Source organism: Danio rerio, chromosome 17 (assembly GCF_049306965.1).
Source record: "Danio rerio strain Tuebingen ecotype United States chromosome 17, GRCz12tu, whole genome shotgun sequence".
NCBI lineage: Eukaryota > Metazoa > Chordata > Actinopteri > Cypriniformes > Danionidae > Danio > Danio rerio.
The window spans coordinates 1045001-1072866 of record NC_133192.1 but is presented as its reverse complement, the minus strand read 5'-3'; the positions used below and the strand labels follow the sequence as shown (position 1 = coordinate 1072866).

Genomic DNA, 27866 nt, shown 5'->3' with positions numbered 1-27866 from the left:
TAAAACAACATCACAAAACAACACCCAAAACAATCCTGATAACAACACAACAAAACAACAGCCAGAACAATCCCGATAACAACACAACAAAACAACACCTGAAACAACATTACAAAACAACACCCGAAACAATCCCGATAACAACACAACAAAACAACACCTGAAACAACATTACAAAACAACACCCGAAACAATCCCGATAACAACACAACAAAACAACACCTGAAACAACATTACAAAACAACACCCGAAACAATCCCGATAACAACACAACAAAACAACACCGGGGGCCTGTTTCAGAAAGGAGGTTAACTGAAAACTCAGAGTATTTTAACCCTGAAATGAGAGAAACTCTGGGTTTTCCGTTTCAAAATGGCAGGTTTGTTAAACTCGAGAAAGCAGGGTAAGTCAAGCCTGTTTCTGAAAGAGAGGTAACTTTAACTCAGAGTCAGTTACTGTGGTAACTTACTCTGTGAATCTAACCTGGTCAGAAGCAGGTTTTATTCTCTAAACTCAGAGTTTCTGTCGGTCTCCTCCCCTTTTTTTAAAGATGAAGTGGTATTTCTCGCCTTAGCCTTACGTTTCCACCCACCTATTTTTATGCTTATTTTGGATACGTGCATAAAAACGATTGATAGAAACGTCATGATGCACATAACTTTTTAAAATATGTATAAAAAACGCGCATAACTGAGTAGCATAATCTTTTATTCGATCGAAAATGTGCGCATAATCTACGATGGAATCACTTTTACTGAACAAATTACAGTATGTACATTAAAAAAAGATCATGATCATATGATAATGAAAATGTGTGTAAATGGACAAACAGCAGGCTGAGCACACTGTAACATGTCTTAAATATTGTGTTAGTCATTCTAAAATGCCTTAACTGTTTCAGTATTAGTGTATATTATTAATTACCTCCGAACGTCTAGTGTGTGTCAAGAGTCTCTGCGTCTCATGGCTTCAGACGCCCCCACGTGTTCATTGTGTTTCAGCATTGTCTTCTGACATCGAGGCGCAAGTACATTAATTAGGCTAAATAAAGAATTAATTGACGCAGCTTCTTCTACCACAGTAAATTCTGTTTTTACTGTTGATATTTGGTGCCAGTTTAATCAGGAAGTGACGATTTTTTTCTCTTTGACTCGTTGGATGGAATTTTATTCGCATCTTCTATGCAATATTCCAGTCTTGCACATAAATATATGTAATATATTTGGATGGAAAATAGCTATTGCCTACATTTTTGTCACAGAAGAACTGTACTAGAATGGCTTATCCTTTTTTCATAAATAATTAAATTAAATTCACCTTCGACATGCATGTAACTAGATTAATGGGATTATTATTCTTTCTAAAAATAATTTTTAGTACTGCTTACCTTCTAAATTTTATATTAACCTCTATCACTTGATCAATAAAAAAAGGCAGACACAAGTGCACTGTTAAATCATTTAAAACTAATAAATGTATAAAAGAAAGTTTAGAAAAAAAAATATAAACGTCACAAATTTCATTACTTATTTTATTATACTTAAATATTTAAATACTTAAAAAGTGAAATTAGGCATTAACTTGAGCAGCTGTTTTCCCACGCTAACTGTCTCTTCTTCACTGATGGTTGCTTCTTTTCAAATATATACGCTCATATTTGCTATAACTTTGCATGAGAACATCAAGTTCAGCCGGAGAAAGAAATGGTGATCTCTTTTATAAGATATTGCCATAGTCACTCGTAATGTCTGCACTCCATTGATAATGCCTTTTTAAAGTCACGGTGTGCGCGCTTAACTCTGAGTTGGTCTACTCGAAGTTGATTGACCCAACTCAGATCAGCTGTTCTGAAACCGAAAACTCTGAGTTTTTAATCTCTCGGTAAATCAACTCAGAGTTCAAGTTTAAACTCTGAGTTGTTTGAACCTCCTTACTGAAACAGGCCCCTGAAACAACATTACAAAACAACACCCCTAACAATCCCGATAACAAAACAACCGCCAAAACAATCCTGATAACAACACAACAAAACAACACCCGAAACAATCCCGATAACAACACAACAAAACAACACCTGAAACAACATTACAAAACAACACCCGAAACAATCCCGATAACAACACAACAAAACAACACCTGAAACAACATTACAAAACAACACCCGAAACAATCCCGATAACAACACAACAAAACAACACCTGAAACAACATTACAAAACAACACCCGAAACAATCCCGATAACAACACAACAAAACAACACCTGAAACAACATTACAAAACAACACCCCTAACAATCCCGATAACAAAACAACCGCCAAAACAATCCTGATAACAACACAACAAAACAACACCCGAAACAATCCCGATAACAACACAACAAAACAACACCCAAAACAATCCTGATAACAACACAACAAAACAACACCCGAAACAACATTACAAAACAACACCCAAAACAATCCCGATAACAACACAACAAAACAACACCCAAAACAATCCTGATAACAACACAACAAAACAACACCCGAAATAACATTACAAAACAACACCCGAAACAATCCCGATAACAGCACAACAAAACAACACCCGAAACAATCCCGATAACAGCACAACAAAACAACACCCGAAACAATCCCGATAACAACACCACAAAACAACACCCGAAATAACATTACAAAACAACACCCGAAACAATCCCGATAAAAACACAACAAAACAACACCCGAAATAACATTACAAAACAACACCCGAAACAATCCCGATAACAACACAACAAAACAACACCCGAAACAATCCCGATAACAACACCACAAAACAACACCCGAAATACCATTACAAAACAACACCCGAAACAATCCCGATAACAACACCACAAAACAACACCCGAAATAACATTACAAAACAACACCCGAAACAATCCCGATAACAACACCACAAAACAACACCCGAAATAACATTACAAAACAACACCCGAAACAATCCCGATAACAACACAACAAAACAACACCCGAAACAATCCCGATAACAACACCACAAAACAACACCCGAAATAACATTACAAAACAACACCCGAAACAATCCCGATAACAGCACAACAAAACAACACCCGAAACAATCCCGATAACAACACAACAAAACAACACCTGAAACAACATTACAAAACAACACCCGAAACAATCCCGATAACAACACAACAAAACAACACCTGAAACAACATTACAAAACAACACCCCTAACAATCCCGATAACAAAACAACCGCCAAAACAATCCTGATAACAACACAACAAAACAACACCCGAAACAACATTACAAAACAACACCCAAAACAATCCCGATAACAACACAACAAAACAACACCCAAAACAATCCCGATAACAACACAACAAAACAACACCCAAAACAATCCTGATAACAACACAACAAAACAACACCCGAAATAACATTACAAAACAACACCCGAAACAATCCCGATAACAGCACAACAAAACAACACCCGAAACAATCCCGATAACAGCACAACAAAACAACACCCGAAACAATCCCGATAACAACACCACAAAACAACACCCGAAATAACATTACAAAACAACACCCGAAACAATCCCGATAAAAACACAACAAAACAACACCCGAAATAACATTACAAAACAACACCCGAAACAATCCCGATAACAGCACAACAAAACAACACCCGAAACAATCCCGATAACAGCACAACAAAACAACACCCGAAACAATCCCGATAACAACACCACAAAACAACACCCGAAATAACATTACAAAACAACACCCGAAACAATCCCGATAACAACACCACAAAACAACACCCGAAATAACATTACAAAACAACACCCGAAACAATCCCGATAACAACACCACAAAACAACACCCGAAATAACATTACAAAACAACACCCGAAACAATCCCGATAACAACACAACAAAACAACACCCGAAACAATCCCGATAACAACACCACAAAACAACACCCGAAATAACATTACAAAACAACACCCGAAACAATCCCGATAACAGCACAACAAAACAACACCCGAAACAGTCCCGATAACAACACCACAAAACAACACCCGAAATAACATTACAAAACAACACCCGAAACAATCCCGATAACAACACAACAAAACAACACCCGAAACAATCCCGATAACAACACAACAAAACAACACCCGAAACAATCCTGATAACAACACAACAAAACAACACCCGAAACAATCCCGATAACAACACAACAAAACAACACCTGAAACAACATTACAAAACAACACCCGAAACAATCCCGATAACAACACAACAAAACAACACCTGAAACAACATTACAAAACAACACCCCTAACAATCCCGATAACAAAACAACCGCCAAAACAATCCTGATAACAACACAACAAAACAACACCCGAAACAATCCCGATAACAACACCACAAAACAACACCCGAAATAACATTACAAAACAACACCCGAAACAATCCCGATAACAACACAACAAAACAACACCCGAAACAGTCCCGATAACAACACCACAAAACAACACCCGAAATAACATTACAAAACAACACCCGAAACAATCCCGATAACAGCACAACAAAACAACACCCGAAACAGTCCCGATAACAACACCACAAAACAACACCCGAAATAACATTACAAAACAACACCCGAAACAATCCCGATAACAACACAACAAAACAACACCCGAAACAATCCCGATAACAACACAACAAAACAACACCCGAAACAACATTACAAAACAACACCCGAAACAATCCCGATAACAACACAACAAAACAACACCCGAAACAACATTACAAAACAACACCCGAAACAATCCCGATAACAACACAACAAAACAACACCTGAAACAACACCACATCATCACCCCAAAACAATCCCGATAACAACACAACAAAACAACACCCGAAACAACATTACAAAACAACACCCGAAACAATCCCGATAACAACAAAACAAAACAACACCTGAAACAACATTACAAAACAACACCTGAAACAACACCACATCATCACCCCAAAACAATCCTAAAAACAACAACTGAAAGCAATAAAATTCTTGAATTCTTGAAATTCTTGTGCCTATTCTTCTGTTAATTTTGGGATCTAGCAGTCGAGTGTTAAAAATCTGGTTGTTGATTGTGATCTACGGTGTAACGAACACAGCTAAAGGATAAAAAGTCCCGTATTTGTTTTTTGATGCGACTTCTCCAGCTCTGATTATGTGTTTCTGTGTTTTTCAGGTTGGTGAATTACGAGACGGGTAAAGCAGGAGCTAAAGCGCGGTCGCTCTGGAGGCTGGAGCCGCTACGCATCAGGTGTGTGTGTCTTTAAGATACCTTAAACTGGGTTTTACTGCTGCTGGAAACCCTTGAAAATGCTTTAATCTGGTGTTTTTAAAGTTTAAGTGAATAATGTACTTAATGTTTAAATTTGACTTTAGAACGTGTAAGACTTGTGTGTAATTCAATTCATTCATTCATTTTCCTTAGTCCCTTTATTCACCAGAGATCACCACAGCAGAATGAACCGCCAACTATTCCAGCATATGTTTTACACAGCAAATGCCTTTCTAGCTGCAACTCAGCACTGGGAAACACCCATACACACTCATTCACACACACACTCATACACTACAGCCAATTTAGTTCATCAATTCCCCTATAGCACATGCGTTTAAATTAGGGTGGCATGGTGGCTCAGTGATTAACACTGTGGCCTCACAGCAAGAAGGTCGTTGGTTTGAGTCTCGGCTGGGTCAGTTGGTGCTTCTGTGTGGAGTTTGCATGTTCTCCCTGTGTTGGCGTGGGTTTCCTCCGGGTGCACCCCACAGTCCAAACACATGCGCTATAGGGGGATTGATGAACTAAATTGGCCGCAGTGTATGGGTGTGTGTAAATGGGTGTTTTCCAGTACTGGGTTGTGGCTGCAAGGGCATCCACTGTGTAAAACATATGCTGAAATAGTTGGCGGTTCATTCTGCTGTGGTGACCCTAGGCTTGGGCGGTATCCAAATTTTGATACCGTCAAACCGCCTCCATATTTTACCCCGGTTTCCGGTATTACCGGCGTAATAAAAAAATTATGACGTAAGGCTCAGACAGCGTCACCAAACTGTTGGCTTAAGCCTAAACCATTCAGAAACGGAATACCTTGTATGCGACCTTGGGCTCGCGGTGAGAGAGAGAGAGAGAGAGAGAGAGAGAGAGAGAGAGAGAGAGAGAGAGAGAAGCGACGCACAGCACCTCTCTCCCTCTCTCTCTCACACACACACACACATACACACACACACACACACACACATCTCTCCCGCGATTTATTCAGAAATTTACCCCCACACCATAAGAAATCTGGCCGGCTCCCGTGGTACTGCAGCGGGAATGCAGAGCTGTAATCGGGCCATAAAAATTATACCCGATAGGACCCGAGTCCGACAGGTACATTTTGATTGACAGCTTTATACAGCCCGAACCCATTTACAGCCCGACATTATTCAAATGTGCTCATGCACACAACTCTATTGCATTTTTTCAAGAATGAGTCATTTATATGTTTTAACATCATTTATATGTAACAAACGTAGACTAGGCTATGTGCCACTTGAAAGTTGGAACAAAGAAATAAAGTAAGTCCTCTGTATTGTAACATCGTAACATATCAGCACTCTATAGGTCTAGGTACATGCACTTAGCCTTTAAATTGGCCAACACCCAAATGAAAAATTATCTTTCTTAACAAATCAAATTAAAATAAACTCTAAATGATGACGGGTATTTTGGCAATAACGAAATTAAGATAAAGGCTCTGCAAGATGTGTTTCTCCACTTCTCTTCACAATCTGGCATTAGGGCGGCGGTGAAGCTGAATATTAAAAGAATAAGGCCACCATTAGCCTGTATACTCTGTCTACATTATGATTATATGGTTTAATTAATATTTATTTATAATTGAAAAACCCTTTACTCACCAAGATTAGGCTACGTGTGTTTGTGGAGGAACATTTAAATCCACTGGCTTTAGCGCAGTCCTGCGCTCACGGGCTCCAGCAGCTGAACACCCTTTCCTGCTGCTACAGGTGGAGATGCAGAGTTCTGATCTGGCTGATTTTGCAAGTTTTGGGTTGGATTGTTTGTTTATCTTCTACCAGTCAGGAACATCCATTTAATTTTCCATGACAGCAGTTTGTTTCACTGTAGCGAGAGGCCTCGTCTTTTTACCTGTCAGCTTGCGGTTTAGGGCTCTACCGTAATACGCAGTGTATGAGCGACCGCGAAATACCTGCGGCTGGAATGCGCTCTTTCTGAGCTAGTGACTGGCTTGACCGCCGTCAAAATTCTCTTTTTTTACTACTTCATCATCATTTGTTTCACCTTTGCAGGGATGGATTTTAATGCAGGGTCTCGCCGGGTTCGGGCAAAGATCTTCAGCTCTAATGCAGACCTCTCGTTCATATTAACCACATCTCCCTTCTGTTCAGTCGAAACTCCCAAACTGCAGGACACTTTGAAGCGCGACACGTCACGTCACCTCTCCCTCTCCCCCTCCCTCTCCCTCTCCCTCTCCCTCTCTCCTCCACACTGTCCCGTGATGACAACCACACATACGTTTTTGTAGGCATTAAATAAAGGATATTTAATATTTTATGACGGTATAACGGTATTGAAACTGACACCGTTGCTATTTTTAGATCCCGCGGTATACCATAATACGAAAAACCGCCCAAGCCTGGGTGACCCCTGATAAATAAAGGACTGAGCTGAAGTAAAATGAATGAATGTATAAACATAGTTGACCTGCAGTTATACAGCATATAGGTGATGTCGATGTGTGCTTGTTTAATGAAGTGTGTTTGTGTATTAAGTGTGTGTGTTGTCCTTGAAGTCCTCAATGCTTGGCATCATCTCTTCATCTCTTCGTATGAGTTGTCCTTGAAGTCCTCGAGGGCATTCCCTGTTGGAAATGGAGAATAAAGGAAATGTTTAGCGTAGCTGCTGTTCATAATGTATTTAAGCGAGATATTAAATGTCAATGCGACAGTGAAGGGCTGGAAATATAAATATGAGTTATATAAACACACATGTAACGTATAGAAGTATTTCTAACAAAGTGTCTGGTGCATTTAGACAGGAGGAGTGTGTCTGACAGGTGGTTTGTCAAGCACACTTGTAACAGTTTTCCTGTTACTATTTGAAAATTCTACCTGTAGTAGCTATCTCACCCATTAGAGGGCGATCTAGGTAGTAAGTCTCCAATCTGCTTAAAAGGAGGTAGAGAAGAAGCATTAGGCAGGAAGTATGGTGCCTAGCACATGGAAAGGCTTCTTCACTGCGCTGTTGTTTGTTGATGCCCTTATTTGAGGAACATTTTTGTTCTTATATCTCAGATGTAAGTAGGCCTGTTTTTTTTATATATTTCGGTTTTGTACATATGTTTTGTGTGGTGTTGGCAAGGTTTTGATTGTATGTTTGTTTATATGCAGAGGGTTTTTTGGTATCCACTTTAAGTCATCAAAACAGGACCTGGACAATCCATCCTCATATCCACAGACTTTTTCCATCCACTTTTCTACTGATTCCGTGGCCAGCCATTGATGAACTGTTTGCTGAACTTGATCTTTCATGTGATTCACTTAAGGACTGTTGGTATCTTTTTTGGATTGCTATAAATACTGGATTCAATGAGAGACACTTATCGAATGCTTATTTCTGTCTAATAGTGATCATTAATGAGTTGACTGCTGATCATTTCATATCCCCAGTGTGTAACAATAATTATTCATACCTGCTGTCATATACATTTCTAAATACACATGAATCTCTGAAAGTTGTTTTGTGGTCTCTCAATTTCTTTAATGTAGCTTCAAAAAAAAGTAGTTGTTACATATTTGGCGCCCGAAGAGGGACAAAATCTGATTGAATTCTTGAGAGATGCATTCTGCTTTCTTTGAGTCATGTTTTTGTTAATGTGTCTATGAGGCCATAATTTCAAAAGTCCTAACATTACACTCTATTTCAGCATTCTAAAGTTGACATTATTTGAAGAGCTTTAGTAGCTTCAAAATGGCTGCCTTGGCTAAAGAGACAGAGGGTGATGATTCTTTGTTACCTGATTATTCTTCAGAGCCTTTCACTACTCATCGAGAGCCTATTCAAGACCTTATTCATTCTCTCGCTAGCTTGTACTTGGAAAATGAACCTGAAATTGGTGAACAAGAAGAAGGGGATTTTGATGATTCTTTGTTACCTCCTCCACCTCCTACAATTGAAGATGATGATAGCTTGTTAACAATGATTATGGCCACACGAATGCATAAAGTTGAAAGTAGAGTTGAAGCATTTGAAAATTCCTCTGATGTTCGTTTCAAAGACATTCAGCATCAGCTGAATGAACAAAGTAATAGGTTTGCTGTCATTGAGAGTCAGGTCCAGCACATGCTAAAACAGTACCAAGATCACCCCATAGATGTACAACAGCTCGATAATTCGTTATCTACCATGTTAAAGAAGGAGTGTACCCAAGTGAAAGATACTTTAGAAACAAAGGTTCAAGAGTTGGGGCAAGCAATTATGGATTGCCTGAAACGGAGAGATGGACAATTGAAATCATTAATCCAGCCTTCTGGGGGTGCAACGTCTACTCCACACTTCAGCCACACCATATTAGACCATGGATCTTGTCGTCCTGTACATTTTAAGACTCCTATCAAGCTAGAGTTTCCAAAATTTGGGAGTTTAGATGGGGAAGACCCTATTACATACCTGGAACGATGTGATGAATATCTGGCTGTACAACCTTTAAATGACTCTGAGATCATATCCATGCTTCCTTCTGTATTGACACACACAGCTAAAGACTGGTGGGTAGCCGAGAAGAAGAGGGTAAGAACATGGACACAATTCAAGTCTGTTTTTCTTCAATCTTTCTTAGCAGATGATCATGATGTTGAAGTGGAAAGAAGGATCAGAGAAAGGAAACAAGGGGTTGATGAAAGTATTCGAACATTTGCCTACCAGTACAGAGCATTATGTCTGAGACTGAAACCTTCCATGACAGAGCGTGAGATTCTCCAAGCGACACTACGGAACTGTAACCCAAGAATAGCAAGCATTTTAAGAGGTACTGTAACTACTGTAGATGAGTTGGTACGTGTAGGAACACTTATAGAAAAAGATATCAATGAAGAAAGATCATTTTGGAGACAGAGGCACCAAGAAGCTAATGCAAAGTCCACTGAGGGTAATAAATTTTTTAAGGGCCGACAGTCGAACCCTCACATAGCTGTATGTTCTGATATCAGTGAAAGATCTCCTGTCACATTAACATTGCCCTTAACTATTAAAGGTCATCAATATCAAGCAATTCTGGATACTGGGAGCACTTACTCTTTAATTCAAGAGTCCTGCTGGAAACGACTAAAGTCAAATCATGAAGTTTTGCAATCGAGTAGAGGACAGTCCTTTTCTCTTGCAAATGGATGTGTACAATCAGCCTTGGGGAAAATAGCTTGGCAGGCTACCATCCACAGACATGACTATCCTATCAGAGCATATGTAATGAAAGATTGTGACTTGGCTTTTCCTGTTTTGTTGGGCCTGGAATTTTTGAAGATGTCTGGAATCACAGTCGATTTTAGAAATTCTTCCTATTCTTTACCTGAAGAATATGGGGTAATCCACTCCTTCACCTCTTCCTCCCCTTCACCAATAGTAAGTCTGCACCTTGCACTACCTCTAATACCAACACATTCTACTGATCTAACCATTATAAAGGAGTTAGTGGATCGAGCTGATGTCTCTAAAGCCCATAGACGTCAACTAGAAGGACTGATGCTTGATTGGCCCACTGTATGCACTGAAACTTTAGGTCAAACCAACTTGATTCATCATCAAATCCATACAATTGATGAAATTCCTGTGCGAAAGAAGGCCTATCCTGTTCCAGTCAACAAACAGAAGTTTATAGATGAGGAAATAGCAAGAATGCTTGACAAAGGCATTATAAGACCTTCTGTATCTCCATGGGCATCACCAGTTGTACTTGTGCCTAAAAAAGATGGCAGTACCCGCTTTTGTGTTGATTATAGAGCTTTGAACTCCAAGACTCCTCTTGATGGGTTTCCAATGCCTCAAATTCAGGATATCCTTGAGTCCTTGTATGGAGCAACCATATTTAGCACATTAGACCTCAAATCTGGCTACTGGCAGGTAAAAATGGATGAAGACAGCATTAAAAAGACTGCTTTTGTCACCAAAAATGCCCAATATGAGTTTCTTCGTCTTCCTTTTGGCCTGCGAAATGCTGCTGCAACCTTTCAGAGGCTCATGAACAATGTTCTGAGAGACTACATGGGAGAGTTTTGCTTTGTCTATCTTGACGACATTGTGGTTTACTCAAAAACCATCCAAGATCACTTTCAACATCTCAAGCTACTCTTTGCAAAATTGCAAGACTCTGGTTTAACACTCAATCTCAAGAAATGTTCTATGTTGCAGAGGACCATTACTTACCTAGGACATGTTGTTTCTGAGGAAGGAGTACGGACTGAAGACACTAAAATCAAAGCAGTTCAGGATTTTCCTGTTCCAAAAAATCTCAAAGAGGTACAGAGATTTTTAGGTCTTGCTAGTTGGTACCATCGGTTCATTTCTCACTTCTCAGAGCGAGCTGCTCCATTGTATGCACTGAAAGGTAAGAATGCAATCTGGAACTGGACAGTTGAATGTCAAAATGCCTTTGATGATCTCAAATATGCACTACAACGAGCACCAGTATTAATGCCCCCGGATTTCACCAAAGTCTTTAGAGTGCAGACTGACGCCAGTGATATAGGACTAGGAGCTGTATTGACACAGGATTTTGATGGTGCAGAACACGTCATTGCCTATGCTTCACGTTTTTTACATGGAGCAGAAAAATCATACTCCACTGCAGAGAAGGAATGTCTTGCGGTCGTGTGGGCTGTAGAGAAGTGGAGGCAGTATTTGGAAGGACGAAACTTTGAAGTACTGACTGATCATTCTGCCCTGACTTGGGTATTCAATAACCCTAAACCATCTTCACGCTTAACCAGATGGGCATTACGACTACAATGTTTCAGTTTCCTGGTCAAGTACCGTAAGGGGTCCTGCAATGTGGTACCTGATGCCCTATCCAGAGGTATACCAGGGCAAGAGGTTGTAGGTCATATTGCCATCTGCCAGGCTAACAAGACTGATCCTAATTTGCCAGTCAGCTGGGATGAAATTGGGAAAGCTCAGAAGCTTGATTCTTCTTTGCAAGCTCTATGGGAAGCAGCTAAGCAAGCCACCACAGATTCCAGCCGCATTGCTTATTGGGTACAGAATGACTACCTCTTTCGCAGGGTGCCTACCAAAGATCAAGGGTGTGTTTACCAACTAGTCATCCCTGCATCACTGAGAGAACAGTTTTTACACTTCGCCCATTCAAATCCACTGAGTGGACACTTAGGAAGGATGAAAACCTTGAAGAGATTACTTGACAGTGTCTATTGGCCTGAAATCCGTAAGGATGTTTGGAGCTTTTGCACCCAGTGTAAGACTTGTCAAATATATAAACCGAGAATCTCGAAACTGTCTGGATTGTTGCAGTCAACACCCGTAGTAGAGCCTGGCTATATGCTTGGAGTGGATCTAATGGGTCCTTTCCCAAAAAGTAATCGATCGAATGAATTCTTATTAGTCTTTGTGGATTATTGCAGCAAGTGGGTGGAACTTTTTGCTTTAAGATCTGCAAAAACTCACCTCATAACTAACATCTTGACAAAAGAGATGTTCACTCGATGGGGAACTCCAGCATATCTCGTCTCTGACCGCGGCCCTCAATTTACAGCCCAATTGCTCAATGAGACCTGCAAGCGATGGGGAGTAGTTCAGAAGCTCAGTACTGCCTATCATCCGCAGACCAACTTAACTGAGAGGATAAACCGAACCCTAAAAACAATGTTGTCCTCTTATGTCCATGACAATCACCGGGACTGGGATAAATGGATCCCTGAGTTCAGGTATGCCATTAACTCAGCATGGCAGGAAAGTACGGGTTTCACTCCAGCTGAAGTTGCTTTAGGACGTAAGTTGAAGGGTCCTCTAGACAGGCTGATCCAGAGACCACCTAATCCAGACCATCTAGCATATAACACCCTTGAAAGGCAGAAAGCTTTCCTTGAGCAAGTGATTGCAAAGACCAGCCAAGCACAAGAGAGACAAGGAAAATACTACAATCAACGTAGAAAACCAAAGTCCTTTGAGGAAGGAGATTTGGTTTGGATCCTCACACACCCTCTGTCTCGAGCTGCAGATTCCTTTATGGCCAAATTAGCTCCGAAATGGCAAGGTCCTGGCAAAATTGTAAAAAAGGTAAATAATGTCAACTACAGAGTGGTAATGCTTGATAAACCCAGTCAATGTGATACTTACCATGTGGAAAAGTTGAAGGAATTTTATGGAACTGTATAACTCTTTTCTTTAAGGGAAGGGGTGTGTAACAGTTTTCCTGTTACTATTTGAAAATTCTACCTGTAGTAGCTATCTCACCCATTAGAGGGCGATCTAGGTAGTAAGTCTCCAATCTGCTTAAAAGGAGGTAGAGAAGAAGCATTAGGCAGGAAGTATGGTGCCTAGCACATGGAAAGGCTTCTTCACTGCGCTGTTGTTTGTTGATGCCCTTATTTGAGGAACATTTTTGTTCTTATATCTCAGATGTAAGTAGGCCTGTTTTTTTGTATATATTTCGGTTTTGTACATATGTTTTGTGTGGTGTTGGCAAGGTTTTGATTGTATGTTTGTTTATATGCAGAGGGTTTTTTGGTATCCACTTTAAGTCATCAAAACAGGACCTGGACAATCCATCCTCATATCCACAGACTTTTTCCATCCACTTTTCTACTGATTCCGTGGCCAGCCATTGATGAACTGTTTGCTGAACTTGATCTTTCATGTGATTCACTTAAGGACTGTTGGTATCTTTTTTGGATTGCTATAAATACTGGATTCAATGAGAGACACTTATCGAATGCTTATTTCTGTCTAATAGTGATCATTAATGAGTTGACTGCTGATCATTTCATATCCCCAGTGTGTAACAATAATTATTCATACCTGCTGTCATATACATTTCTAAATACACATGAATCTCTGAAAGTTGTTTTGTGGTCTCTCAATTTCTTTAATGTAGCTTCAAAAAAAAGTAGTTGTTACACACTCATGCACATACCTGTCAACCCTCCCGTTTTTCCTGGGATTCTCCCGTATTTTACAGTTCTATCATGCTGTTTTCCCATAAAGGTATTTCCTGTATTTCTCCCATAGTTTTTATCCTTCTGTATAGAGCCGATCCTCCCTATATGCAACCCATACCGCCGAACCACCAGGGGCCGCCCCTTGCTCTTAAATGCAAATATGTTCTGTGCTTTTTATTTTACTTTAGCATGAAAATGATTTGAAATAAACACAAAAATGGCACGATTCATTTCCTTTTTATTACAGGCGCCATTGTCCCTATGCAATCATCAAAACAGTCAGTTCATGTAACGATGCATGACTGTCAGCTGATGCGCTCCGTAGTGATAAATAGATTTGATTTGATGCGGAGCTCAACTGGAATCTGCGAATCTGTTGCTAACTTTACTGAACTAAGTGGACACTGGGTTTTAGGTGCGTGTTTAAACAATCATATACACATAATAATATTAATAATAATAATAACAGTAATGATGATAATAATAATAATAATAAGAGTAACGATAATAATAATAGTAATAATATAATAATAATAATAATAATAATAATAATAATAATAATAATAATAACAGTAATGATAATAATAATAATAATAATAATAATAATAACATTAATGATAATAATAATAATAAATAATAATAATAATAATAATAATAATGAGGATGATGATGATAATTGTAGTAATGATAATAGTAATAATAATAATAATAATAATAATATTTATAATAATAATAATAACAGTAATGATAATGATAATAATAATAATAGTAATAGTAATAATAGTAATAATAATAATACCATTAATAATAATAATAATAATAATAATAATAACAGTAAAGATGATAATAATAGTAATAATAACAGTAATGATAATAATAATAATAATAATAATAATAATAATAATAGTAATAATAGTAATAATAATAATACCATTAATAATAATAATAATAATAATAATTATTATTATTATAATTATGATAATAATAGTAGTAATGATAATAATAATAATAATAATAATAATAATAATAATGATGATGATGATAATAATGATAATGATAATAATGATAATGATAATAAAAATAATAATAAGAAGAATAAGAATGATGATAATAGTAATAATAATAATAATAATAATAATAATAATGATGATGATGATAATAATAATAGTTATGATGATAATAATAATAGTAATGACAATAATATAAATAATAATGATAATAATAATAATAATAATAATGATAATAATAATAGTAATGATAATAATAATAATACTGATGATGATAATAATAACAATGATAATAATTATAATAATAATGATATTAATAGTAATTTTAATAATAATAATGATGATGATGATGATGATGATAATAATAGTAATGATAATAATACTACTACTAATAATATTAATGATAATAATAATAATAATAATAATAATAATATCGATAATAATGATATTAATAATAATAACAATAATAATAATAATAATAACATCTTGACATGTTGATCTTGTTGAGTTTTCTTTTAAAACATTTTTAAAATCGAATACTTTCATTATAGAGTGCTGTTTTAAAGTGACACCTCTGTTATTTAATATAACCAATAACAGTATCCCTTATTTCCACATCCCAATGTTTGCTCGTGTATGCTCATGCATCATACCATTATTCAATTTAATTTTCTCAATTTAATTTCTTGCTTTTACAGTGTATTTACATTATTACATTTTACATTATTATTTATTACATTGGATTGTATGTCAGCAGCTGAACGCAGAAGTTCTAGTAAACTGAAACCGTCAGTCCAGCGTTCAGAAATTTGAAGTTCAGTTCAGTTCAGTGTGGTTTAATATTCACTGCTGAGAGTCCAACACTGAAGAGCAAATCCATCCATGCGCAGCTCCACAAGACTCAAACCAAGCAAGCCAGTGGAGACAGCGGAGGAACTAACTTCACCAGTTGTGCTGCATTGTTATTGTGTGTGTATGCTTTACTAAAAGGATGGTCTGTATCTAGTTTTGTACTGAGAGAGTGTGTCTGAGTGTGGACATCATCATGGAGGTTGTTCCAGTGTGTCATTCTGTGTGTTCAGCTGGTGCGGCAGTCACATCCGCTGGGGTCAGCCTTTCCGCCTGCGGCACCTGACCACCGGACACTATCTGGCGCTGACGGAGGAGCGCGGTGTCGTTTTGCAGGACAGAGAGAAATCACACACCGCTGCCACAGCATTCTGCTTCAGAGCATCCAAGGTATTTTTACAATACTGATCATTTTACATCAGTTAATTCAGTTCTTTACATTGGGTCACACACTGTTGCATGCCATGCCTTCATATTTCTATGAGGGTACTGTCCTACCGTGGCTGTCCTACGGCTTACGATGCATTTCAGATACCTGTCACATCACAGAGTGCATATTAAAGGTAGATCTTTCCCATGAGTCATCTGTTGATCTGCATCCCAATCATCACCAATACTGCAGAACACCTACTGGAACCAGCAAGGACCAAGATTCTCATAGATATCAGTCAAGTTTGGTGAAGGGGAAATCATGGTTTGGTGTTCATTCAGTATGGGGGCGTGCGAGAGATCTGCAACATCAACAGCCTGAGCTATCAAGACATCAGTGCTGCCCATTACATTACAAACCACAGCAGAGGGACAATTCTCCAGCAGGATAGCGCTCCTTATACTTCAGCCTCCACATCAAAGCTCCTGAAAGCAAAGAAAATCAAGCTGCTCCAAGATTGGCCTGCCCAGTCACCAGATATGAACATTATTGAGCTGATGAAGGAGGAGGCGTCGAATATAAACACAAACACTCTTGATGAACTCTGGGAGTCCTGCGGGAATGCTTTCTTTGCCATAGTTGGTGGTTCATTCCACTGTGGCGACCCCTAATATATATAAGGGACTAAGCCGTATGAAAATGATTGATGTTATATTGAAATGAACAATATGAGCTGAATGAACTTAGTTTCCTCTGCATTTCTGATTATATAAACCCAGATATTGTGGATGTCTATGTAGCCCAGATTTTTAATTCGCATTTTAAGGCTCGTAATTTCAGACTGAAGTGTGTTGAATTATTAGTGTGATGTCTGTAAAAGGCAGAAGCTGGAGTGAGTGTGTTGGAGATGTATTTCCAGTGAAGATAAACTGTCTCCAGGGCTTTATTAAATAAAAACCCATCCGCCGTTTGTCATCCAGTTATCGTTCCTCTGATTTGGTTTTATTCTAGCTCCAGCGGGGAAAACAAACGCAGCATTTTAATTAGGATTCCTCCGTTCTGCCTGTGGATGTGCTGTAATGTTGAGTCATAACGAGCTCCTCTTGATTAGTTTGATCCGTCATCATGTTTTCAGGTCAAAAACACTGGAGGACGTTACATAAACACACGATGCATTATAATGTGATAGAGTATTAGATTGCTTATGAAATGTAGACTGATAGTAAATGTAGTCAGGAATATAATATCGTAAGTTACACATTTATGGAAATGTAATCTGATTACTTTTAGATAACATACATTAAGGCCCTGTTTACACTGTCAGGTCTTGATGCTCAATTCTGATCTGTTGCCTATATCTGATTTGTTTGTCTGTCTGTTTACACGTTGTTTTAATTGTGACCCATATCCAATTCATGCGTTACAATTTGCCATACAACTTACGACGTCGCGCATGCATAAAGGCGGGTTCTAGCATCTATGCCACACTAGCCACGATGGAAGAAACTGTCTTCGATGTAGCTCTGCGAAATATGCGAAGTCTAGTGTAAGCAGTGAATGGTTCAGTCCAGATTTACCCCCATGTAGTTTATGTAATGGTATGGCCCAGATGTGTGTGTGTAGTTAAAGATATAAGCTGTGTCCGAAACCGCATACTTCCATACTATACAGTACGCTAAAATCAGTATGTGAGCCGAGTAGTATGTCCGAATTCATAGAATTTGAAAATCAGTATGCGAGAAGTACCCGGATGACTTACTACTTCCGGTGAGATTCTGGAGTGCGCATCCCATGCATGCTGCGCTATCCCATGATGCCTCGCGAGCGAATTCATGAATGCGACGCAACTGACGCACGTAGGTCACGTGACCATGACAAAATGGCGGATGTAGTACGTCCGAATTCCATTCATACTTTTCACATTCATACTGTACGGAACGCACTTGTCTAACGGCCGAGTAGTACGTTTAAATTCAAATGCAGTACCTACTGAGTAGTAGGCGGTTTCGGACGCAGCCATTGTCTTCGTCTGTGTGCGTACTGGTGTTAGAGAGAATAAAGTTATTGTATGTGTAGCCCGCAGTGTGCGTATTAATAGCGACAAAAAGCAAAAGTTACAACACGAAGTTCGCCCAACTTTAAAATGATTTTGAAGAGGAGGTGGGAAATGGCCGTCATCGCAGTTTGCGCTTGTGGTTGATATGCTGTATAATGTCCTCCACCATTCAGAGGAATGTATGGGTACAAGAGAGATCTCGGGTCTGGTGGGAGCAAATTGTGGCGACTGACCACTTTCCTCCTCTGATGTTGTTTACCGCGTCGGCGTCTCCACACACGCTCTTCTTTCTGTCATTAAACCGCGGAGAAGCAGCACATTGTCGCAAGTTTAATGATGTACAGAACGGAACGCCTTAATAAATCCGATCTGCCTGTTTACATGACAGTCGCATTGTCACATATCCGATCTATATCTGATTTATTTACACATATGAAGGAGGCCTGAAACCATCTCTGAATATCCAAATGCATGCGTTTTTGCATGCGAATGCATGTGTGTTCATAGAACAGATCCAATCTGTGTCACATATGAGCAAAAAAATCGGAATTGGGTCACATTTAACTGGCAGTGTAAACGAGGCCGTAGATTACTTACGCTTTAATAAAACACAATCACATCACTTAAAACATTCACTTCAAATTCAGTGCATTTAGAAATGGCAACATTACACAAACTAATCACCGCAATAGCACTGAGACATCGAATATTAAGTAATAAAAAACAAACAAACATAGTAATTAGAAGTGGGATGGTTCACAAAATTGTTGATTCGCTTCGCATCACATTTCTCTGGTCACGGTTTTCGGTTTACATTGTAAACAAAAAAAATCCTTTATTGTAACATTTAAATATGTTTAGAAATACCGTATTTAATGTGTATTTCTATAGCGCAGTTATTGTGTATGGCCATACACCCAAAGCGCTTCACAATCATGAGGGGGGTCTCCACACCACCACCAGTGTGCAGCTCCACTTGGATGATGCGACGGCTGCCACAGGACAACAGCACCAGTGCTTCACCACACACCAGCTATTGGGGGAGTGGAGAGACAGTGATAGAGCCAATTCAGTGGATGGGGATGATTGGGAGGCCATGATCGTAAGGGCTAATGGTGAGAGTTTGGCCAGGGCACCAGGGTTACACCCCTGCTCTTTCACGAGAAGTGCCATGGGATTTTTAATGAGCACAGAGAGTCAGGAGCTCAGTTTAACATCTCATCCGTAAGACGGCGCTCACTGACAGTATAGTGTCCCCTTCACTATACTGGGGCATTAGGACTCACACAGACCACAGGTTGAGCGCCCCCTGCTGGCCTCACTAACACCACTGCCAACAGCAGCCTAGTGTTCCCATGTGGTCTCCCATCCAGACACTGACCAGGCTCAGCCCTGCTTAGCTTCAGTGAGTAACCGCTCTTGGGCTGCAGGGTGATATGGCTGTGACAATACATCAGCAGAAAATAAATGGCTTTATAATGTACTGTTAAAGTTCTTCAAACACTTAATTTCATTTGTTACAACCCTGATCTAAAATAACACCCGACAAATACAATTCACTTTAGTGACCCTTCTGTGTCGGGCCTTTTTATTTGTCTTTTTTTTTGTTACAAAAAAAAAAAAAAAAAAATCGTGAGCCAACTACCTTGGAGTGAACCCCAGAAAAATAACAAACAAAAAGTACACACTACTAATAATCCAATTGAAACTAACTACACCTAATAAAATAACAGAGATTAAAATACACCGACCTCCCTGACTAAGAACAAAAACAGGAGATAGCGTGTAATTTGGTGATTTTTTTTTTTTTAAGGGGAATCCCTTATTATTGTGGGCATATCCTTTATTTTCACATCCCAGTGTTGACAGGTATGTGTTAGAATCATGGTTTAATGCAATGTGACGCTGTTGAAAGTTGTAGCAATTACACTGACAAACAACCGTCAAACATGTGTCACTGAGTAATTCTTCCAAAAAGATACATCCATTAATGAAACATGATGTTTTATGAGTGCATTATTGAGTCTTTTATGTTAAATGAGACCTAAAAATGAATATGATGCCTTGTTGGACAAGATTATAATGTTAGATTTATACATTTAGCAATATTAGCAACAGAAGAAGCAAAGATCATTTTTCACAATAGTGAATATTTTACTTTATTTTTTTATCCAGGTGATTATTTCTTGATTTTATTTTTATTAAAACGACAGCTTCTAAGTTCTGTTTGTTAAAACCAAGTTTTCTGCAGTGCTGAAATAAATAGAAAGCAAAAGACATTTGTCTCCCTTTTTTTTGCAAATACGCAAAATATCCGCCACTCAAAAACCGCCGTGTGATCCAGACCGGGAGATTTGTGATGCGTTACACCACTAGTGTTGTAGATGTAAATGTCATTCTGTCTGATGATTAAACCACCATCTTGTGTTTGTTCAGGAAAAGTTGGAGTGCAGTCCGAAGCGGGACATCGAGGGAATGGGAGTCGCTGAGATCAAATATGGAGACTCTCTGTGTTTCGTTATGCATGTGGCAACGGGACTCTGGCTCTCCTATCAGGCGCTGGACGTCAAATCAGCTCGACTCGGACCTGTCAAACGACGAGTAAGACTCACACCTACTATCTGGGTTTTCATCAGCCTGTGTTTATGCACATTTTCAAGTATCAGATGAGACGATGTGATGGAAAAAGCAAATCTCTAACAAAGTATAAACTCATAATAGAACTCTAATAGAAAAGTAAACTCATGAGACGCTTGGCTTTCAAGGCTTGTTTTTTTCTAGGATAGTACATTAATCTTTTTCCTTGTATATGGAAAAACAAATATTGAACAGTATTATTTTCCTTTCTTGTTACTTTATGATTCAATTCAATTCAGCTTTATTTGTATAGCGCTTTTACAATGTAGATTGTGTCAAAGCAGCTTCACATAGATGATCATAGTAACTGGATCAGGGTAGTTCAGTTTTTAGTGTTTAAGTTCAGTTCAGTTCAGTTCAGTGTGGTTTAATAATCACTACTGAGAGTCCAAACACTGAAGAGCAAATTCATCGATGCGTAGCTCTACCAATCCCAAACCATGCAAGCTAGAGGCGACAGCGGAGAGGGAAAAAAAACTTCAGCGATAGGACAGTGAAGAAAAAAACCCCTGAGAGAACCAGACTCAGACCATTTTAATTTCTCCGCTGGCCAAAGTCTTGTGCAGAGCTGCAGTCTCAGCGAGGGAGGCTGGAAGTCAGCCTCAGCGAAGACTCGTCTGTCCCTGGAGCGTCACTGGATTCAGTCTCATGCTCTCCACTCCCCCATGACCACCACAGCAGCTGCTCAGGATACGGCCTGGTCCAGGATTATGGAAACCTTGGGATCACCTTGGTCTTGAATCGAATCAGTGACTCTGCATAGTCTGAGGACCTTGGGATGAGTATCCCCAGGTGGAAGTAGAGGATAGAGAGAATAATTAGCGTAGCTGCTGTTCATCGTGTATATAAGCAAGATGCAGAAACTTGTTTGGAAACCCGCTAGGTGATGCATTGAGTGTGTGCTTTACTAAACAGATAGATCTTTAATCTAGTGTTGAACTGGGAGAGTGTGTCTGAGCCTCGGATTTTATCAGGAAGGCCATTCCAGAGTGTAGGAGCCATAAATGAGAAGGCTCTACCTCCTTTAGTGGACTTTGCTAATTTAGGTACTACCAGAAGCCCTGAGTTTTTAGATTTAAAGAGTGAGTTGGATTGTAGCGAGACAGAAGGTTGGTTAGATAAACAGGAGCTCGATTATTTAAAGCTTTATAGGTGAGAAGTAATGTTTTAAATTCAGTACGAAATATTGTATAACTTCATATTTTTAGCATGAAACTCTAGATGGACCATAGCAAAGCTGGAAGTGTCTTCTTTGCATTCATGTTTGTAGCTCACTGTGGTCAAGAACTGTTACTATTTAAAGTTAGGCAGGTGTAAATCCCTGAAAGTGACTGCTGGCTGGCTGACAGGTTCATTTAGACATGATGCATTAATGCAAATGATGAAAAACAAACAAGCAAATAAGTTTCAGCTTATGTGAGTTCATTAATTGGATTGATGAACATGGACATCATTGGTGACGCAGTGGCGCAGTAGGTAGTGCTGTCGCCACACAGCAAGAAGGTCGCTAGTTCGAGCTGGGTCAGTGTGTGTTTCTGTGTGGAGTTTGGATGTTCTCCCCGTGTTGGCGTGGGTTTACTCCGGGTGCTCCGGTTTCCCCAACAGTCCAAACACATGCTGTACAGGTGAATTGGGTAGGCTAAATTGTCCGTAGTGTGTGTGTGTGAATGAGTGTGTGTGGATGTTTCCCAGAGATGGGTTACAACTGGAAGGGCATCCGCTGCGTAAAACATATGCTGGATAAGTTGGCGGTTCATTCCGCTGTGGCAATACCTGATTAATAAAGGGACTAGGCCGAAAAGAGAACGAATGAATGAATAAACATGGACATCAATGAGGAGCTTTTAAGAACATAGAAATACAGTCAGAACAGTTAGAGATGGCAGGGCGCACTCTTATGGACAGGGTGAGGAGCTCGGAGTAAAGCCGCTGCTCCTCCACATCGAGAGAAGTCAGCTGAGGTGGCTCGGGCATCTGTTTCGGATGCCTCCTGGACGCCTACCTAGGGAGGTGTTCCAGGCATGTCCCACCGGGAGGAGGCCTCGGGGAAGACCCAGGACATGCTGGAGGGACTATGTCTCTCGGCTGGCCTAGGAACGCCTCGGGATCCCCCTGGAGGAGCTGGAGGGAGTGTCTGGGGAGAGGGAAGTCTGGGGTTCTCTCCTAAAACTGCTGCCCTTGTGACCCGGCCTCGGAAAAGAAAATTAATGAATGAGTTAGAAATGGGCTAATAATTCTGTAATAAAACAAAATAATAATAAACACTGATTTCTAAATGGGTTAAATAGAAACACATTTGCCCTTCAGAACATGTGTTTGCCTGTTTTACCTTCAGCAATGTGCAAACATTATACCAAAGGCATCCCTATTAATAAATAATTAAATAAAAGGCACATTTTCACTATTAAGCTTAAAGATTATCACATTACAAATATAAATTAATTAAACAACATATAAGTCTAAGTTTTTTATGTTTAGTCATTCTTGTTTCTGTGCAGGAGATAATTAGCAGAGTATTTGTTATTAAGTAAATTAATTAAAATATTTCCACTTTGTGGGAGTCCCCCGAGTAATTGTATTCTCCAGAAACCTGCACTGCATGAGAAACTTTCTGCCTGCACCCGGATTCATCCAGCAAATTTTGGTACTGCAGGTCTTTAACTCAGGGGTTCCCAAACTTTCCAGCAGGCGACCCCCAAAATAACAATGCCAGTGACTCGCGAGCCCCATTATCCTCTGAGGTGGTTATAAATACAGAAACCTTGCATGCATTGGCGCACACACACACACACACCCATAGACCCAAGTCTGTTCTTTGTTAAATTTTTTTAAATGTATGTAAGTGCTGTAAATGTGCCAGAAAGTTTAACCTGGTGTTGTAAAATCAATCTGCTGCATCTGACACTATTGTTGTGTCTTTAAAATAATGTAATTACCCCAGGGGTCGCAATCCAAAACAACTAGTTACTATAAGCTACTGTAGTTACTATATAGTATATGGTAACTATGAACAACTATTTTTTCTCTTCAATAGGTTTTGGATAAAATATGTTCATTCTTATGGTTTAATAAACATAAATAGATTTTTGAAAATCACCAGGCGACCCCCAACCCCCCCCTCCCACCCCTTCATTGTCCACCGACCCTTTGAGAACCACTACTCTAACTCACAGTGCATTATGGTTATTTTCTAGCTCTTGAATGTTCTGTACATGGGTTGTACACTCCATATTGCAGTGCATTGTGGGATTGATTTGAGTGCATTTCAGAATGTGCGTTATAGTTTTAAACACCACTAGAAATGGCTGCTCCCTCAAATAGTGCACTATTAAGGGTATGAGGGTGATTTCAGATACAGCTCTTCAATAAGCAGCTGATCTTCTGTGTGTTTCTCAGGCGTGTCTGCATTCAGAAGGACACATGGATGATGGTCTGACGTTACAGCGCTGTCAGCATGAGGAGTCGAGAGCCGCTCGCATCATCCGCAACACTACACGACTCTTCAGCTGCTTTATCAGGTACACACACACACACACACACACACACACACACACACACACACACACACACACACACACACACACACACACACACACACACACACACACACCGTCTGACTGATAAAAGCATTCTGTGTCCCAAATGAAACGGTATGCACTTATACACTTAAGTGTCGTAATGGAGCACTAAAATTTAAACCATTTCCTTGCCGATGAATAACGGTCGCCCAATTAGGGAAATCAACACCAAACTACTAATATTATGAGCATAACCACATTCAACATAAGGAGGCGGAATAATCACTTATGAGGGAGAATATGTAACCATCAGCTCCTTCCCTTCACCAGTAGCTCTGCCACTTCATAATTAGGCCCTCCCCTTCATTAGTAGCTCCTCCCATTCATCGTCAATCCATCCCTGTCATTAATAACCCCACCCATTCATCATCAGCCCATCCTTGTATTGCATAGCTCCATCTATTTGCCATCCATAGCCCCTCCCCTTCATTAGTAACTCTTATTAGAAGCCCTGTCTCTTCACAATTAGCCCCTCCCCTTTATTAGTAACTCTTATTAGAAGCCCTGTCTCTTCACAATTAGCCCCTCCCCTTCATTAGTAGCTTCCCCCTTCCCCATTCTCTTCATCAGTAGCCCCTCTCCTTCATGATCAGCCTCTCCCCTTCATTGGTAGCTCAGCGACTTTATTAGTAACCCCACCCCTTCTTATTATTAGCCCCATCTGTTTATTTTAGCCCCTCCCTGTCATTAATAGCTCCACCCATTCATCATCAGCCCATCCTTGTATTGCATAGCTCCATCTATGTGCCATCCATAGCCCCTCCCCTTCATTAGTAACTCTTATTAGAAGCCCTGTCTCTTCACAATTAGCCCCTCCCCTTCATTAGTAACTCTTATTAGAAGCCATGTCTCTTCACAATTAGCCCCTCCCCTTCATTAGTAACTCTTATTAGAAGCCCTCTCTTCACAATTAGCCCCTCCCCTTCATTAGTAACTCTTATTAGTAGCCCTGTGTCTTCACAATTAGCCCCTCCCCTTCATTAGTAATTTATTAGTAGCCCCATCTGTTTATTTTAGCCCCTCCCTGTCATTAAAAGCTCCACCCATTTATCATCAGCCCCTCCCCTTCATTAGTAACTCTTCATCATCAGCCCCTCCCCCTCACCATCTGCCTCTCAGCTTCATTAGTAGCCCTGCCCCTTCACATTTAGCCCCCCCCATTAGTTGCCCCTCCCATTGATCATCACCTTTCCTTCATTAGTAGCTCCACTCCTTCATTATCAACCTCTCCTCTTCGTTGCTAGTTCAGCCCCTTTATTAGTAGCCCCACCACCTCATCGTCAGCCCCTTTCCTTCATCAGTAGCCCTCCAATTCATAATAAGCCACACCCCTAATTGTTTAGCCACACCCCTTTATTTTCAACCCCTCCCCTTCATTAGTTACACCCCTTCACCATCAGCCCCTCAGCTTCATTAGTAGCCCTGCCCCTAACAATTAGCCCCACCCCTTCATTAGTAGCTCCTCCCATTGAGCATCCCATTTTCATCATTAGTAGCTTTGCTCATTCATGATCAGCCCCTCCCCTTCATTGGTAGCTCAGACCCTTTACTATATCATTAGCCCATCCCCTTTATTAGTAGCTCCTCCCCTTGATCACAACAGGACAGAACACACAACACACTCGCATCCTAATGTCTACATGCATGGCAAAATGTACACGAACAACATACAAACACACACACAGAACACAACATACAACACGCACACAACAGAACAGCAAAACACACACATACACAAAACATACAACAACACAAAAACATTACAGCATAACAATGGAGGACACAACAAATGACACAACACATTACACACACAATAAGCACACTCACACGCACATACAACACACAACAAAATGTGTACACACAACACACTGCACAATGAACACACACATACAATATACAGCATGATGTATGAACACAACACAACACACATCTGCTCTACTTGTTTTCTCATAAGTCGTATGCTCATCAAAACTATGACGTCCTTAATCGACTATTGATACAAATAATTAGTCAGTCACTGATTAATCATTGATGTGTATATAAATGTGAATGAATCTCCCCCAATGTGCTGCCAGATGGAGCATCAGTACACGCACACACACACACACACACACACACACACACACACACACACACACACACACACACGTCTGGCTATTTTTATCTCTCACATGTGTTGAGTGTTCTGCGTGAGAGAGCAGAGTTGTGCTCCCGATGGCTCCACTCCAGCCATTTGCACATCACAACACACACATGAAACACTTACAACACACAACACAACAGGCACACACAAAACACACACACACACACACACATGACAAAAACAACATGCATATAACACAATACACAACAACATACAAGACAGTGAAGACAATGCACACACAACTCACCAGACACAGCAGAACACACATAAAACACAACATATTAGGCACACACAACATAACACAATACATTTGTATACACAAAATACACACACAAAACAGACAAACACACGTACCACACAACTCACAATACATAATATACAGAGCATCCGGAAAGTGTTGATAGTGCTTACCTCTTTCCACGTGTGTTTATGTCACAGCCTTATTCCAAAATGGATTAAATTGATTGATTTCCTCAACATTCTACACACAATCCCCCATAATGACCATGTGGAAAGAGTTTTTGGAATTGTTGTAAATTTATTAAGGATAAAAGCTGCAAAATCACATGTACATCAGTATTGACAGCCTTTGGTGTGAAGCTCTAAACTGAACTCAGGTTCATTCTGTCTCCACTGATCATTCTGGAGATGTTTCAGCAGCTTCATTTTTAGTTCACCTGTGCTCAATTCAGCTGATTGGACATGATCTGATCAGGCATACACCTGTCTATATTAGGGCCCAGGGTTGACAGAGCATGTCAAAGCACAAACCAAGCATAAAGACAAAGGAATTGTCTGTAGACCTCAGAGACAGGATTGTCTGGAGGTACAAGGCTTGGGAAGCTTACAGAAACACTTCTGCTGCTCTGAGAGTTCCACTGAGCACAGCGGCCTCCATCATCCGTCAGTGGAAGATGTTTAACCACCAGGACTCTTCCTAGAGCT

The 27866-nt window shown here is 39.8% G+C and overlaps 1 protein-coding gene across 11 annotated transcripts in view; it reads left to right on the top strand.

The window, feature by feature from the left end:
• Positions 1-27866, top strand: part of LOC101884734 (ryanodine receptor 3-like) — a 275348-nt gene that overhangs the window by 78245 nt on the left and 169237 nt on the right. For all 11 annotated transcript variants that reach the window (XR_012393129.1, XR_012393127.1, XR_012393126.1 and 8 more), the window contains 4 exons: positions 5271-5345; positions 16371-16527; positions 21000-21164; positions 24597-24718. Coding sequence is in view for 7 of the 11 variants with exons in the window: in XM_073927942.1 (XP_073784043.1) it covers positions 5271-5345; positions 16371-16527; positions 21000-21164; positions 24597-24718 (519 nt within the window). In the remaining 4 variants the exon portion in view is untranslated. The remainder of the gene's footprint in view (positions 1-5270; positions 5346-16370; positions 16528-20999; positions 21165-24596; positions 24719-27866) is intronic.